General features: G+C 35.1%; 3 protein-coding genes across 3 annotated transcripts; all 3 read right to left on the bottom strand.

Moving 5' to 3' along the window:
- Positions 1-124: 124 nt before the first annotated feature.
- On the bottom strand, positions 125-1,906 carry LOC123307369 (mite group 2 allergen Lep d 2-like). The gene is made up of 4 exons (XM_044889653.1): positions 1,678-1,906; positions 1,427-1,534; positions 305-483; positions 125-226 (listed from the first exon to the last, which is right to left on the bottom strand). The coding sequence occupies exons 1-4, from the start codon at positions 1,790-1,792 to the stop codon at positions 137-139; spliced, it is 492 nt and encodes a 163-aa protein (XP_044745588.1). The 5' UTR covers positions 1,793-1,906; the 3' UTR covers positions 125-136.
- Positions 1,907-2,594: 688 nt separating this feature from the next.
- On the bottom strand, positions 2,595-7,942 carry LOC123307362 (NPC intracellular cholesterol transporter 2). The gene is made up of 4 exons (XM_044889645.1): positions 7,767-7,942; positions 4,767-4,874; positions 3,200-3,399; positions 2,595-2,788 (listed from the first exon to the last, which is right to left on the bottom strand). The coding sequence occupies exons 1-4, from the start codon at positions 7,852-7,854 to the stop codon at positions 2,702-2,704; spliced, it is 483 nt and encodes a 160-aa protein (XP_044745580.1). The 5' UTR covers positions 7,855-7,942; the 3' UTR covers positions 2,595-2,701.
- A 5,186-nt stretch (positions 7,943-13,128) lies between these two features.
- Positions 13,129-14,552, bottom strand: LOC123307183. The gene is made up of 2 exons (XM_044889400.1): positions 13,215-14,552; positions 13,129-13,158 (listed from the first exon to the last, which is right to left on the bottom strand). Exons 1-2 carry the CDS (start codon positions 14,550-14,552, stop codon positions 13,129-13,131), a joined length of 1,368 nt encoding a protein of 455 aa, XP_044745335.1.
- Positions 14,553-14,988: the final 436 nt, after the last annotated feature.

Raw genomic sequence — 14,988 nt, 5'->3', positions numbered from 1 at the left:
TGAACCTCCCATTCACTCAGCTTTCGTCCTCGAATAAACCATCGTTTATGATCTTCTACAGAGTCAACTCGTTTTTTATAACAAGTACACCAATTGAAGGAACTGATATTCAATGAAAGAACAATTAAAAATCGATCTAGCTCTGTATTTTAACAAGGAAATTGAGGCACAATAATGGATTATCTTCAGATTCTTCATATCCTTTCCACCATATTCTTCCTTCGCCCTAGAAAAAAAAAATACGATTAAAATCTTCAGTTTGAGATTGACCATTATGTAATTTTTTTCCATTTTGACAACTTACCGGTAAAATACCTTCTGTGGGCACAGTGAAATTGGCTACATACTCAATTTGAGTATTTTTCGACAACGGGCATTTCAAATATTGGCAAGCATCTATCGGTGACACTTCAACTTCTTTCTTGAATCCAAGGAAAAATTGCACCTCAAGTTTGCCCTGTAATTTCACTATTACAGCCTGATCTGAAAAAAAGAGATCTCGAAATGTATTCAATCTTCAATCAAATTTCTAGAATTCAAATACTCAGTGTTAATGTTCAGTGGTTCCAAAGACATTGTAGCGTAGCAAAAAGTGTCTTTATGGGCTCTATCACAAAAATAGCTTGCACCATGAGATTCCGCGTATAATAAAATAGCTGTAGTTTATATGCATATAATATATGAATTTTTTTTTTTTTTTACTAAACAGTGTATAATTGTATTAAGATTCAGAATGAATTGTAATATACAATGAAGTGTACCTAATACTGGCAGTAAGACGCAAGTCGTTAGCCATTTGCTATAGCAATAAATTTTCTCTCTCTCTCTCTCTAAAATAGCGGTGTACCAAATTCAGTGATTTTCGTATGACCGTATTCTAAGATGAAAAGAAAATACTATTTTTAGGCCCTAATTTCAAGGGGCTCTAGATGAATCGCAAATATCTGGAATATTCTGGAAATCATTTTTCTAGAAAACATCTCTCATCAGATGACGAATGAGCTATGCATTATAGATTGCATCTCATTTCCTCGAGATATGAGTTGTCAAGTAATCTTATCTAGTTAATCTTAGGAAGACGAAAAATGATAAAGAAAAGAAATGACATTTTCAATGGGAGGAATTCTTTTTGCTAGAATCACGTAGATATCACTTTATAATTCATTTAGAACCTCCTCTCATTATTTAGTTGTGTAGTTGACAGATTTACAGACGAAATATAGGCTATTTAAGTGGAGGAAAACCAAAATGAACAAAAATAGTTCAGGAAAAATTTCAATATGCAGTACATGCATAAATGTATCTGAAGGTGCATTTTATTCTCGAAAATATATTACCTAATACCTATATGAATGCCACCCGAATGAATGTCTCAAAAATTAAACTATAGGTAGCCATTTTTCCGATAAATTATATGTTGACTCACTTGTCTTCCACTTCACTTTCAAGGTGAGAACGTCTCCCATCTTAATTTTGCAAATATCATCTTCCTCGCATCCAGTAAGTCTTACACTTGCCATCTGATCGTCACTCCCTGTAAAAGTAATTTTTATTTTTACATAGCTACCTCACTCTTCGTCTTTCTATGTGATTTTTCAAGCTCCTATTCTAGAACTTCCGAATAAGCATGCGACAAGTTCAAAAGATAATTTGTGGTTCGAAATTTTTTTCACTCACCTCCACAATCATCGTATGGAATATCTTCAGGGTCGTACTGTCCACTAATGAGCACAGGTAACAAGATCAAAACTATGCCCGAATGTAAAAACAGGATTGTTTTCCGCGTCTGCATGTTTTCATCGAATTCTTGCACAAAATAAGCTTAAATCGCTGTCAGCTCACTAGGAAATGAAAATCGAAGCACATCTCAGATTTTATCGAATACAAAGTATCTATTTAATGATCGATAGCGCTAAAAATAATCCATTGTACTAACATTCAAATCTAATTGCGGATTGGTGAACTGCAGTGTTTTTTCCGAATAATTATTTATTATCCTTTTCAAGAACCTCTAAGTACATTATCTTTTTTGCACTCCATTCAAGATATAACGATCTTGAAGGAAAACACATCATTGGATGCACAATTAAAAACATATTATTGTTAAATAATTTCTATACTCGTGTCCAAAGATTACAAAGCGAAAAAAATTGCGTCTGTTTTTCAAAAGTCTTGTATGAAGTATTATAATCCAATCCAAAACACTGACATGCTTTAAATTTTCCTCAATGAACTAATTATATTTTTATTACTGATAATTAGCCCTCCACACTCGAAGAATCCCTTCAATGTCAAATTTTTTATTTGAAAATTACGATTAATGGATGACTGATAATTTTTCCATACACAATATCTCACAATATTTCGTTAGAAAAATCATTTACGGTGAATGGATATACTTATAGTAAGATAGGTTCTTTTTAATTTTCCGGAGTATCAGAGATTGTGATTTTTCCATGCTCCATTTCAAAAGTTATGATCATGATCACGAAAATAAATAATAAAAATCTGGATAATCCCAGTTTTGTTTTCATAAAGAGGTCAGATGGATAAGACAATTGAAATATCCACCTTAAGGTATCAAAAAAAGTGGGAACAATAAAAAAGGCTTTTACTATATCTCCAACATATACTGCAAGTAATCATTCAGAAGCTCTTATAACTATATCTAATCTAATGTATGATTTGATCAACTCGGATATCAGTTGGTTATTCTGGCAGGTACTTCGAAACAAACGACATGTGCTCCAGAATTGCCCTCAAGTCCCCAGTGTACCTCCAGTTTTATCTGAAAAATTGAATTATTCGTCAACTGAAACAAACTTTTTGACAGCTAAAGACTGAGCACTCAGTGAACTCTAAACAAGGTTGCAAAAGTACAAAAATATAAGAAAACGAAAGATGTTCCGAGTTCTACTTAAACGTCATGACATACAGAGAGGAATATATCCATTGAGGAAGAGAAAAGTGAAGAGGAAATATAGATTCACTCTATATAGTAGCGGTTCTCTACATGCTATACAGTTCCTATAAGTTCCTCGTTCCAATATTTTTATAACATTTCGTAAGGATCATTATACCTACTCAAAAAATAAAAGAATTTAAATTGTGGGTATTTCAGAGCTATTATTAATTTTTTTTACTATTTTCCAAATGTCCTCTTTGAGAAAAAAATTCACGAAAAAAAAACTACAATTACCGTGGGGTAGATACTCAAAACGTCGAACTGGTTCTTGAACATATATGTTTCTCCTTTTTTCAGAGGACATCCGGCTAGGGTCTTTCCATCCTCCTTATAAATAGTTTTACAGGCATCAGTGCCATCCACACCAATGAAGGGAAACGGTATACCAACTATTTTGGCAGTTACTCGATTGATTAGCGTTGGAGTGTCGAAAGCTGAAAGGAAATAACAGTAAACGATAAACAATGGCTACAAATCTGTAATACGTACAACGTACAACATGTAAGGATAAGGTATATAGTACCATATGCATAGGGCCTCTCAATACTCAGGGCCTATATTAGGCTAAAGACGGCCCTGTTGACCAACTCGTCATAACCACAATGTTTTTAAATTTTGAAAAGCTATTTCTCTCTCTCTCTTATTCAGAGTATGGAAGAGGATTCGACTCGGGCAATTTTTCCAACGTTTTTAAAAAACAACTTTTGTTAAAAATGATTCAATAGATGTCTCAGACCTTCTGAGAAGTATCGGAGTAGTTTCGAATGCAATACGGGCTTAGTTAATTTTAAGGTCGACCACTTTTGATAAAGACCATTAATATTTCCGCAGTTATCCAAATTAAATTGGAAAAATATGGATATTGAATCTGCTCATATGCATACAACTTCAGCTATTCAAAATCTTCTTGATGTAATTCATTTTTAAAGTTCATTTGGATGAATATATGTTCCACATGAATGTCTGTGGCTTCCATTACCAGAAAAATAAAAAAATTGAACAAAAACACACTTCTTTCGAACTTAATAAAGATGAGTTTCTGTCTGTGATTTTACTATACAATGTATATCTGTAATTTCAAATTAAGGGTAATCTTGAGTGAAGAATAAAGAGCAGGTATCGTAGGGAATTGGACTCATTTAACTTTCTTGAATATTTTCTGAACGGAGTCAACTAATGAGTCTCAACACTTATACAATTACAATCTCTTCAATCGAAATGCTATCTGAAGGTCGTATCTATGGAATTATACCTACCGGAAAAAAATTAAATATTCATTGATATTCTTCATCGCTTCTCATGCCGATACTGGACAGAATCGAACACAATTAAATTCTCATACATTCAGTAGAGCATGAATTTTCGATTGAAACTAGGAAACGCTTCGAGAATTTAAATGAAAAAAAAATAATTTTCTATTGTTTGTTGCCTTCATGGCCTGATTAGTATGAAGATTCCATCAAAATATAATTAATAATATCCATCGAAAACATTGCATTCTGGAAAAATAAACGACAAATATTTCAGCTAACGATTTAGCCAACAAAGTTTCGACAGAACAGGTAGTGAAGAGACTTCGAAAACATTGCATTCTGGAAAAATAAACGACAAATATTTCAGCTAACGATTTAGCCAACAAAGTTTTGACAGAACAGGTAGTGAAGAGACTTCTATAGGTATAAGTTTTAAAAAAAAGTTTGGTTGCAATTGAAGCAAAAGATTGCTAATGTATGTGTTTGGTTCACTTCATTGAATTTAATTGATCAAATTCAAAAGAAAGCCAACAAGTGTATCAACTTACAAGGAGTGAATTTGAATTCAGCAGGAATTACTGTACCCTTTCTGAGCCTGCATGGAGCTTTTTTGCAGCGACCAATTTTTATTTCCTGCTGGATCGCATCTAAGCCCTCTGAAAAAAAACACTATTAAAAACTTGCAAATTTACAAATCATCAGAAGCCTAATAATTCTAATATACTCATTTCCTGTCATTTGATTCGAACCTGTTGATACATTGTTATTTTGCGATTATTCAGTAAGCTTGATCCGAGAATAATCATAAGAATATTTATGAATCCATTAAAACTCAATTTATACAAGTACTCTTATGACACTCATATTTTAATTACAATAATTAATTTTAAAATTCGACAGTTTTCTTACGTAGTTAATTCTCAACACATTGCTGTTTACAATTGGCAATCCTGGTAGGAAACATGGGATCCGAAAGATCCATCAGATCAAGTGTAGAGCAAAATTAATTTTTACGACTTTTTTTTGGTAGACTCCAGTTCGAAGTCTCAATACGGAATGGGCATTTTTTGTTTGTTAATTTCTAGTCAGGTCATTTGATTGAAATTACATTATTTTTTAAGCTATAGAACTAAATTTCTTAATTTTCACTAATGATGAGTTTTTTACCAGATTCTTTAGTTAGACATAGGAAGTTATTGTGATAGTTAAACACATGTAGATAGTATTCCAGTAAAAAGCTTATAATTAGTGGAAATCATTCATTCAGTCCCTTGGTGCAATTATGGATTATCAATCACATCATTTCATTAGTTTTGATCCACTAATCATGGCCAAGCCAAAAATTGATGAAACATTTTTTCTGCAAAAGTTACAAAACTTTCAAATATTCATTTAGATTGCATCCAAATTCGTTTCAAGAGTTGGTTCTCTGAATTTTTGGTATTTCCATGGTACTTAATGTTCATAATGAAAAAACTGGAAGACGTGGGTGATAATCTTGGATTCGAAAAAGATTCAAAACTATATTCCGAAATTCATTTCATTCGATAGAACCGTTTGTGAGATAGAACTAAAAATAACAATTTTTATGGTTTTTCAACAGCCTCTATCTTTCAAACCGAGCCGATTCGAAAAAACTGGTAAAGAAAAAAAGTGTTTATTTTGACATCAAGAATCTACTGCAAATATATTTGTACGAGTCAAAGACTCGCCCTGTATTTATTAGAATCTTATTGACACTATTATTTCTCATAACTGCAAATCAAACTAATTGTTGAATCTTCTTACGATATGTTGTTGAGTAATATTATGTACATGACTTTCTACTTTGAGTTGAGATATTGAATAAGCGACAATCGGTGTATTAGAAAAATTACAATAAAAGTGAAAGAGAAAAGAGTGTTACTTTGCACCGAGAAGGATATGAAATGTAGTTATTTTTCTGAATATTTTGTATATCTCATGGACTGAAATACACATTCACGAGTTAAATATACAATATACATTCTGTAAAATGTATATTGGCAAAATAACAAATTATCATTGTACCGTCTAAGAAGAGTGCTTCCTAAAATGAAACAAATCAAAGTACATGGAGAAATTCATTATCATTCTAAGAACCATTGAATGATTTTTGAAAAATCGATAATATACTAGGCGATGGTGAAATTGACCAACTACTAGTCTGTATTGAATACCAACTATTTCTTCACACAAAAAACCATATCTAATGAATAAGAGTACAAATTATAGGTGTGGGCACTATTTATAGTTTTGACCATTTATCAATGCTTCAAGTGTCTGGGGAATTAATATAATGATGTGTTGACAGAGATGTGAACAAAAATAACATTTATATTTTTCCTATACTGATGGAAAGATTCTTCCCGGCATAATCCAATCCAATCGGTTGCGAAAATATTTTTCATTCCAATCTTCCATACTTATACGTAATTCATTGGTAAATATGGTAGCCTAACTTCATTGTTTCCTTTTACAGTTTTCCCTACTCAATAATCACAAAATACGCCCATTCAAACATAGAGGACACCTCATATCACAATCGATTTTTATCATCAATAACGACCGTTCATCAAAATTCGTTATCAGCAGGAATCGTTTGAAAGTTTGAACCATAAATTTCCGTTATCTTTCAGATTCTCAGGATACACTAGGATTTTGTCCATCGTCCTGATCACTAATAGTGTATTTCAAATTGAAAACGCAAAAACGCATTATTTGGAATATGTTAGGCAATCGACCTCTAATGTTGTGACTTGCAACCTTTTCAATGTTTACAGCTGAAAATAAACACTGAACATCTTCACGACTCTCAGTTAAGCTTAATCTATTTTTGGTGTTGTGGATTTTTAAAATTGTGGTAATTAATACAAGTACACATAAACGAAATAATTGAGGAAATGTATGAATTGATGGTTCGTTTATCAATGTCAAGTACAAACCAGTTCTCGTTGTCTGTGGAGGTAGATTAAATGTCATCGTGTTGTACTCTTCTTGAGTATATTTTCATTCTAGTTGTTATGATTGAAGGACTGCGCTGTCATTTTAAATCAAAATTCATTCATTCCGAGATTCATTCATTGAGTTTCCTTTTAATTGATCAGGTGAAAATTCCAGCAGAAAAGTTTTAAATTGTGCTCTTATGAAACGCCCTGAAATTTTTTTCCCTGAAAACATATAATAAACATTCAAAAATTCTTGAAAAACTAAAATAACAACAATATAATTTTACACCAAATTCAAATAAATTTGAACAAGTTTGTGGTTACATCAAAAGTGTTTACATCTGCATCAATAGAATGCTCTTGTCTAATTACGCTGAAGAATGCTATCCGCATGCATTCTGACGAGATCAAAGAACGAATGATACCTATAAAATGATTATTATCGGTGGGAATAATGGAAAAATTTTACGACTAAACCTTTCGACATGGTCGTTAAAATATTACTATTTTCCGCGTATCAGAAATTGGAGTGGGCCTATAATTCACATTGAAATTGATGGATTGCTTTTCGACCCAACTCACTTTCTCCGTTGTTGCAGGTGTTCACTTCAACTGTAGCACCAAGATGCAGGAAACAAACCAAACACGTGAAGATCGCAATTTTCCACATCCTTAAAGGTACTCGAACAATAGCTTCAACTGACTGATCACCGATGTAGGTTGGTGTCTGGTAGAAAATTCATTTCTCCCCGCTTCTCATTATAAAGAAATTAATGCCATTGAATAACACCGAGTAAGGCAAGCCAGTATCCAGTATCATAAGAAATGCGATGTCCCCAGAGCTCAAACAACCTAGCATATAACATATAAACAAGGAATGATGTTTTTTCGTACATTATCCTGTAAGATACCTATTTGCATTATAGTAATCAAAGTGAGATGAATGTTCTCCCCACCTTAGACAAAAGATTCTTTACTATTTACTATTTCATATCGACATTAGTACCTACTAGTTTGTGTAACATTTTTTAATTCGAAAATCGAGATTTTCGAAATCGAATTTTTGTGCTAGGGTGGAATCCTAGGCAAAGCTGATTATATAACTTTAAATCCCAATTAGATCAGACGAATATAACAGGAGATATCGCAGATCGAAAATTGTAATTTTTGAAAAATGCCGTTTCCAAGATGAAAATCTAAACGAACGGAGGTAGGCTTTCGAAATTGCTTGCAATAGATTCAGCGTGTTCGAAAACCTATATTTTCATATCAAACTTTCCAATATCTGACCCTGTTAAGGAGAAAATAATTTTTTTTGTTTTTTCACTTTTCATTTTCGAGTTGACTTCGAAGAGCCCTCTGGAGTGCAATTCTCTATTGAATCATCAACTGTTTGGTTTTCTAGAATCTTCGAAACAAATTCTTTGCACTCCATATCCTAGGATAGTAACCGAACATCCTGATTTTCAGACAGAGTAGCAAATAGGTCATTTTAGGGGGGTCTAACCCCTTGCTCATTTTCGACCAAAAAAATCAAGATTTTCGAAATCGAGTTTTTGTGCTGTGGTGGAAGCCTAGGCAACGCTGATTATATAACCGGAAATCCCAATTGGATCAGACGAATATGAGAGGAGATATCGCAGATTGAAAATTGCAATTTTTGGAAAATGCCATTTCCAGGATGAAAATCTAAACGAAGGGAGATAGGCTTTCGAAATTGCCCGCAATGGATTCAACGTGTCCTAAAACCTATATTTCCCTACCAAAATTCCGAATATCTGGCACTGTTTAGTAGAAAATATTTTTTTTTGTTTTTCCACTTTTCATTTTCGAGTTGACTTCGAAGAGCTGTCTGGAGTGCAATTCTCTATTGAATCATCAACTGTTTGGTTTTCTAGAATCTTCAAAACAAATTCTATGCACTCCATATCCTAGGATAGTTATGGAACATCCTAATTTTCAGACAGAGTAGCAATTAGGTCATTTTAGGGGAGTCTAACCCCTTGCTCATTTTTGACCCAAAAAATCGAGATTTTCAAAATCGAGTTTTTATGCTACGGTGGAAGCCTAGGCAACGCTGATTATATAACTGTAAATCCCAATTGGATCAGACGAATATGAGAGGAGATATCGCAGATTGAAAATTGCAATTTTTGGAAAATGCCATTTCCAGGATGAAAATCTAAACGAAGGGAGATAGGCTTTCGAAATTGCCCGCAATGGATTCAGCGTGTCCTAAAACCTATATTTCCCTACCAAAATTCCGAATATCTGGCAGTGTTTAGTAGAAAATAATTTTTTTTGTTTTTCCACTTTTCATTTTCGAGTTGACTCCGAAGAGCTCTCTGGAAAGCAATTCTCTATTGAATCATCAACTGCTTAGTGTTCTAGAATCTTCAAAACAAATTCTATGCACTCCATATCCTAGGAGAGTAATAGAACATCCTGATTTTCAGACAGAGTAGCAAATAGGCCATTTTAAGGGGGTCTAACCCTTGCTCATTTTTTACCCAAAAAATCGAGATTTTCGAAATCGAGTTTTTTTGCTATGGTGGAAGCCTAGGCAACGCTGATTATATAACCGGAAATCCCAATTGGATCAGACGAATATAACAAGAGATATCGCAGATTGAAAATTGCAATTTTTGAAAAATGCCATTTCCAAGATGAAAATCTGAACGAAGGGAGATAGGCTTTCGAAATTGCTCGCAATGGATTCAGCGTGTTCGAAAACCTATATTTCCATACCAAACATTCAAATATCTGAATATCCATCTTTCATTTTTGAACTCACCCTGAACGGCTTTCTGTATGTTGACATAATTCATTCTTCTGTCAGGAAGTTCTTGGTGTTTGAACATTTTTCAACTGAAAATAATATTCAGTTCGGCTTTCTCCTTCATTCCCATTAAAAATTCTTTTTGATTCTCAATGACAGCAATGAGGTATAAAATTTCAATTATGGTTAACCGTTCAATCGTAACCAACCGATTTAATTAACGCTGAAAAGCGTGTATCGTGAAATTATGAAGGATACTAATCATCCCATCCGAATTTATTCGAACTTAATTACCTTTGGACTTTCTGCTTCGAGTTGTAAAATATTGTAGTGGAAAATTTTCTATATTACCTATGTATTCTAAGATCCCACCTATGAAAATCTGAGGTTTTTTCGTACACTGAAAACGTCGATGTATATAGGTTACTGATGCCATACTCAATTCTAATGCCAAATAGTATGTAATGAGAAAGAGTTGTTAATTTTTGGTAGTGCCACAGCCTTCTTAACATTCAGAGTAGCAAAGATTCCTGCATGTCTGTGTGCTCTGTCTCTATATTGTTCAAAAATAACTATTGAACTATTGATGAAAATTCAGTTCAGTTATAAAATTCCAAATTTTTGAGAACGAAATGGTGTCCCAATAAAAAAAAAATCTGATTTCTGTCTGCTCTTTCCACTTATATTTTGGCAATTGAGATATCCCGAAAGATGAAACAAAGTTTCATCAGAAAAACCACTGTTACTCAATTATTACCCAATCTCAAAATTTGGCCCCACCAAAAAGTTTAAATGAGATTGTCCAGATGTGATAATCAATATCATAAGTTTGGATACGAAGCTTTAGGATCTAATCCCAATAAATAGTGTAGACTTTTTCTGAAAATCATAATGACGTAACCTAATTCGCAAAAGTGATATTCGTAGATCTTGTGATAAAAATTCGCAATAATCCTTCAACTTAAGCTCTTTCATTCAATCTGCCGTGAGACTTGATTTGTTGTGATCAATAACACAAATGCTATCACTTATCTGGACGTTCAATGTTTTAGATCATCAGATATACATAAATGTGACATAGACCGAGATTTTCGATGATAGAAAAACGAATAGTTTTCGATAATAGCATTGAAAAACCGATACGGAAATATTACGGGGTTACAATCATACTCAATGACATTAAAAGTTGTGCGCAAACGGAATAATTTCCAAAAGGGATTTTCTTGCTACATTCTGGCTACCCTCAAAGCATGCCATGACAACAAGTTCATATGTGAATATTAGGTCCTTTCGTTTGCATAAAAAGTGTAGCACTTTTCTACACTCGATTCGAGTGTAGAGGAAATGTAATTTATCTACACATAGTCAAAAGGAGATGTAGATAAACTACACCTCCTCTACACTGGTGTAAATTCAATCAGCAAACGAATACTGAAATCGTGCTACACTTTTTATGCAAACGAAAGAACCTATTATTTTCCCTTACTTTTCTATGAAGCTTTTGGTTTTTTAGACGCATATAACGAAATGCCTGAAGTTCAAATGATCACTATGTTGGCGAATTTGACAGAGACAGAGGTTAAATCGTTGCCTCTTGAAAATGTTCATCTCAATGTGTAATTGGACATCATATGGCTCGGCAATGGCAGTGTGAAAAGTCCAGTTTGTGTTTTTAAACTCATTGCACAGAGGATCGAGAAGCAACTGATATTTCATTAATTCATCGAATAGTCGTTCATCGATACGTTTTATCGAATACCACTCTCAGTAAAATGCGACTCAAAGCCTTGATTTTGATTCTGAAGGAACAATTTCACACATTTTAGAGGGTATTCAATAAAACAATCGTAGATGTTTTCCATGTCCTGTATGATATTCAGGTCTGTTCTATTCGGAAATTTTATCAATGCCGTTCAAATAGAACTATCGATACAAGATCACAGCGGTTGCAATCTTTTTATCGAATTCTCAATTAAAAAACAATTAGCGTTTGAAGTGGTCCATAACAGTTGCATGTTCTCATCCAGATTTTGTCGGAATCATGATGAATTTTATTCCAAAACACTCGAAATCGGAATGAAAACAAAGAAAAAGGAATTTCCGAATGATTGCGTTTTCGATTAAATCAATTTTTTTTTCTGATATCGGAGACCTTTCGTTAACTATTTCACAATTCGAAAAAAGCCTATTCATCTTGAATATCAATAGAAATCGTATTGAAAGCTACAGAATCGAAATATTGAAGAAGTATTTTCCCAAAAAAATTTAAATAAATGCACTCATCCCTTGTGGAGCTCGAATCACATATATTGAATGTGAAATTATAAGAAATAATATACGGTAAAAGCCAGGTTAGCCAGGAGCATACTCAAGAATTTAAATGACTGCTTGTGATACTTGCTCTGATGATAAGAAAAAGGAATATAATAAAGTTTGAATAATAAAAAATGGTAACACTGAAAACCTACTATTTTATTCGAATGGTTTCATTATGTTTTTTACTTTTGAGATGCAAGTTTCATATGGCAAGATAATTCTTCTTCTTCTTCTTCTTGTTAGTTCCTGTCCTCCTAAATGCGTTCCCCCATATTAAGCGGGCAAGAAACCATGGAACAGCCGGTAGGCTATGCTTCCAACCTCCACGTGGTAGGTACGATCAAACAGCCTGATTCCCAGGGGTGCAGGAGTCTAGAATGGCTCTATCTCAGGCTGCGAGGACGTTGCTATAATATAACAGTGACAAACTCAGTGTTAGGCTTCAAACATTGTATCTATGCTCATTCCCTTGGAGTAACACAAGTTAGCACACTTAGAGGAATGTGGATATGTCGGGACAAGGAACTGGATTATATAAAGAGTGCTGAAACTACAACTAAACTAGCTCAAAATCAACACTGTCATCAAAGTCTAATACGCGAACAATGTAAAAATTCCAACAACAAGCTCATCACCTCGGGCCTAGTCGAGTAGAACACTTCACACAAATTAAGGGGAGCTGTTATCCCCAGGGCAAGCAAACTCTGATATAAGTTGTCACAATTGGAGGAATTATCGCCACAAGAAAAGAGAATGTGTGGCAAGTCACCCAACTCGCCACAGCTACATAGAGGGGAGTCGATGACACCAATCCTTGCCAAATGCGCTGGGGTCAGACAATGCCCCGACCTAATCCGGACAAATGTTGTGATATTCACCCTAGGGGTATTCAAAACCTTAAACCAGGTTTCCCTACGATATGAGGAAGGTCTCACCACCGAAGAGTACTGTCTGCCCTTGGTCATTCCAATCTCTCTGAACCTCTCTGTCCATTCATCCCAGAGTCGGCTTTTCAAAGCCGGCCATAGCTCTCTTGGATCCCCTCTCAGTTGGGATTGTCCCTGCAGTAGTCTTCCTCGATTTGCCAGTAAATCCGCTATATCGTTATGTGCTATATATGAGTGGCTAGGTATCCACATCAGAGCAATCCTCAGCCCCAAAGATCTTGCCCTCCCCAGCAAAATTAGAGTATTCACCGTTACTATGTCGATGTTGGCGTTAATGTTTCCATGTTTCAATTTGTTGAGCACACCTAGGGCATCCGAAACTATCACCGTCCTGGTGAGGCTCCGGTCCATAATATACTGAACAGCTCTGTAAATTGCATAAGTTTCGGCTGTATAAACCGACCAATGATCTGGCAGTCTGCCACAAATCTTGACAGAGCGAGATGGGATCCACACCCCATATCCCACCGAGTCAGGGTCCCGTGACTTGGAAGCATCAGTGTAAATGTCCACATATCCACCGAATCTGTCTGCTAGAATCTTCCTAAATAAACCTAAATTATCGATAGATTCCTTTTTTAGATCAGTTTTATACATCTCCACCTTCATAGCTCTTACGTTGATCTCCGTCAGAAAGTAAGGGAGAGTTTGGGCATTCCAGATCAGATCTTTTTGATTTTCTAAAATCTTACAAGCTTCTATGTAGCTAGGAATTGTGCCGTTGAACCACAGACTATCCAGTTCACTTGGATCACCCAATACTTGCAGTAACGGGTGGTTAGCAAATCTAAAAATCTTAGATATGTATTTCATAGCCAGCCATAGTCTCCTTGATTGGAGGGGAAGTTCACCACTTTCGGCCAATATAATATTAGTTGGTGAGGATTTCATCAGTCCAAGCGCAGTTCGAATGACCGAAAACTGCACTCTATCTAACTTTATCAACTGCGCCTTGGCACACCTACCATACAAAATCCCCCCGAAGTCCAAGTGTGGTCTTACAAGTGCCCTATAAACGTTCAGGAGCGTCGTGGGATGAGATCCCCAGGAGGGTCGACATAGGCTTTTAATTATTTTTGCTTGGGATATCGCCCTATCACACATGTGATCTATGTGTTTACCCCACTTAAGCTTTTGGTCAAATGTCACCCCCAGATACTTAACCTGAGACTTCCATTCAATGGGTTGTGAGTCAAGAGTAATAGTACTCATATTAAGAGGAATAACACTTTTAGTGAAGATGGTAGCCGCAGACTTCTGGGTATTGATTCTGAGATTGCGGGACCTCAGCCAGTCATCCAAACCGGACAAACATGCGTTAATCATGTCTACAATCTGGTCGATATCACTCCCCGAGCAGAGTAAGGCAAAATCATCTGCATACTGTAGGAGCAAAATACAACGTGTCAGCAAGTTGGCAGGACACAATGAATACAGTAGAAAAAGTAGGGGACTCAAAGGTGAACCCTGAATAAGTCCATTGGCAACACTTTTTCTGTACTCCACACCAGAAGCTCCCGTGATCTCAACCGATCTATGACGATATAACTGATATATCAAATTGCAAAAGTTCCGGGGAATCCCGATATTTATCAAGTCCCGCCAAAGGATGCCAAGGTCAACACAGTCATATGCGTTTGAGATGTCAAGAAATACAACCACAGTGATCTGCCTCTTATTAAATGCTCGATATATGTGGCCTGTTAGAAGAGTGTGACAGTCAGTGATGGATCTACCCCTCCGAAAACCGAAAGTGAGGGCT

This window comes from Coccinella septempunctata, chromosome 2 (genome assembly GCF_907165205.1).
Source record: "Coccinella septempunctata chromosome 2, icCocSept1.1, whole genome shotgun sequence".
NCBI lineage: Eukaryota > Metazoa > Arthropoda > Insecta > Coleoptera > Coccinellidae > Coccinella > Coccinella septempunctata.
This window is presented reverse-complemented; position numbering and strand designations above follow the sequence as displayed.

Excerpts from the sequence above, each read along its gene's own strand:
- LOC123307183 (XM_044889400.1), bottom strand. The coding sequence starts at position 14,552 with ATGATTAACGCATGTTTGTCCGGTTTGGATGACTGGCTGAGGTCCCGC. Across the intron at positions 13,159-13,214 it reads GCAGACAGTACTCTTCGGTG|GGTGAATATCACAACATTTG; the intron begins GTGAGACCTTCC and ends GAATACCCCTAG.
- LOC123307369 (XM_044889653.1), bottom strand. The coding sequence starts at position 1,792 with ATGCAGACGCGGAAAACAATCCTGTTTTTACATTCGGGCATAGTTTTG. Across the intron at positions 484-1,426 it reads GAAAGTGAAGTGGAAGACAA|ATCAGGCTGTAATAGTGAAA; the intron begins GTGAGTCAACAT and ends TCTTTTTTTCAG. Across the intron at positions 227-304 it reads CCACAGAAGGTATTTTACCG|GGCGAAGGAAGAATATGGTG; the intron begins GTAAGTTGTCAA and ends TTTTTTTTCTAG.
- LOC123307362 (XM_044889645.1), bottom strand. The coding sequence starts at position 7,854 with ATGTGGAAAATTGCGATCTTCACGTGTTTGGTTTGTTTCCTGCATCTT. Across the intron at positions 4,875-7,766 it reads CACCTGCAACAACGGAGAAA|AGGGCTTAGATGCGATCCAG; the intron begins GTGAGTTGGGTC and ends GTTTTTTTTCAG. Across the intron at positions 2,789-3,199 it reads TTTTGAGTATCTACCCCACG|ATAAAACTGGAGGTACACTG; the intron begins GTAATTGTAGTT and ends TCAATTTTTCAG.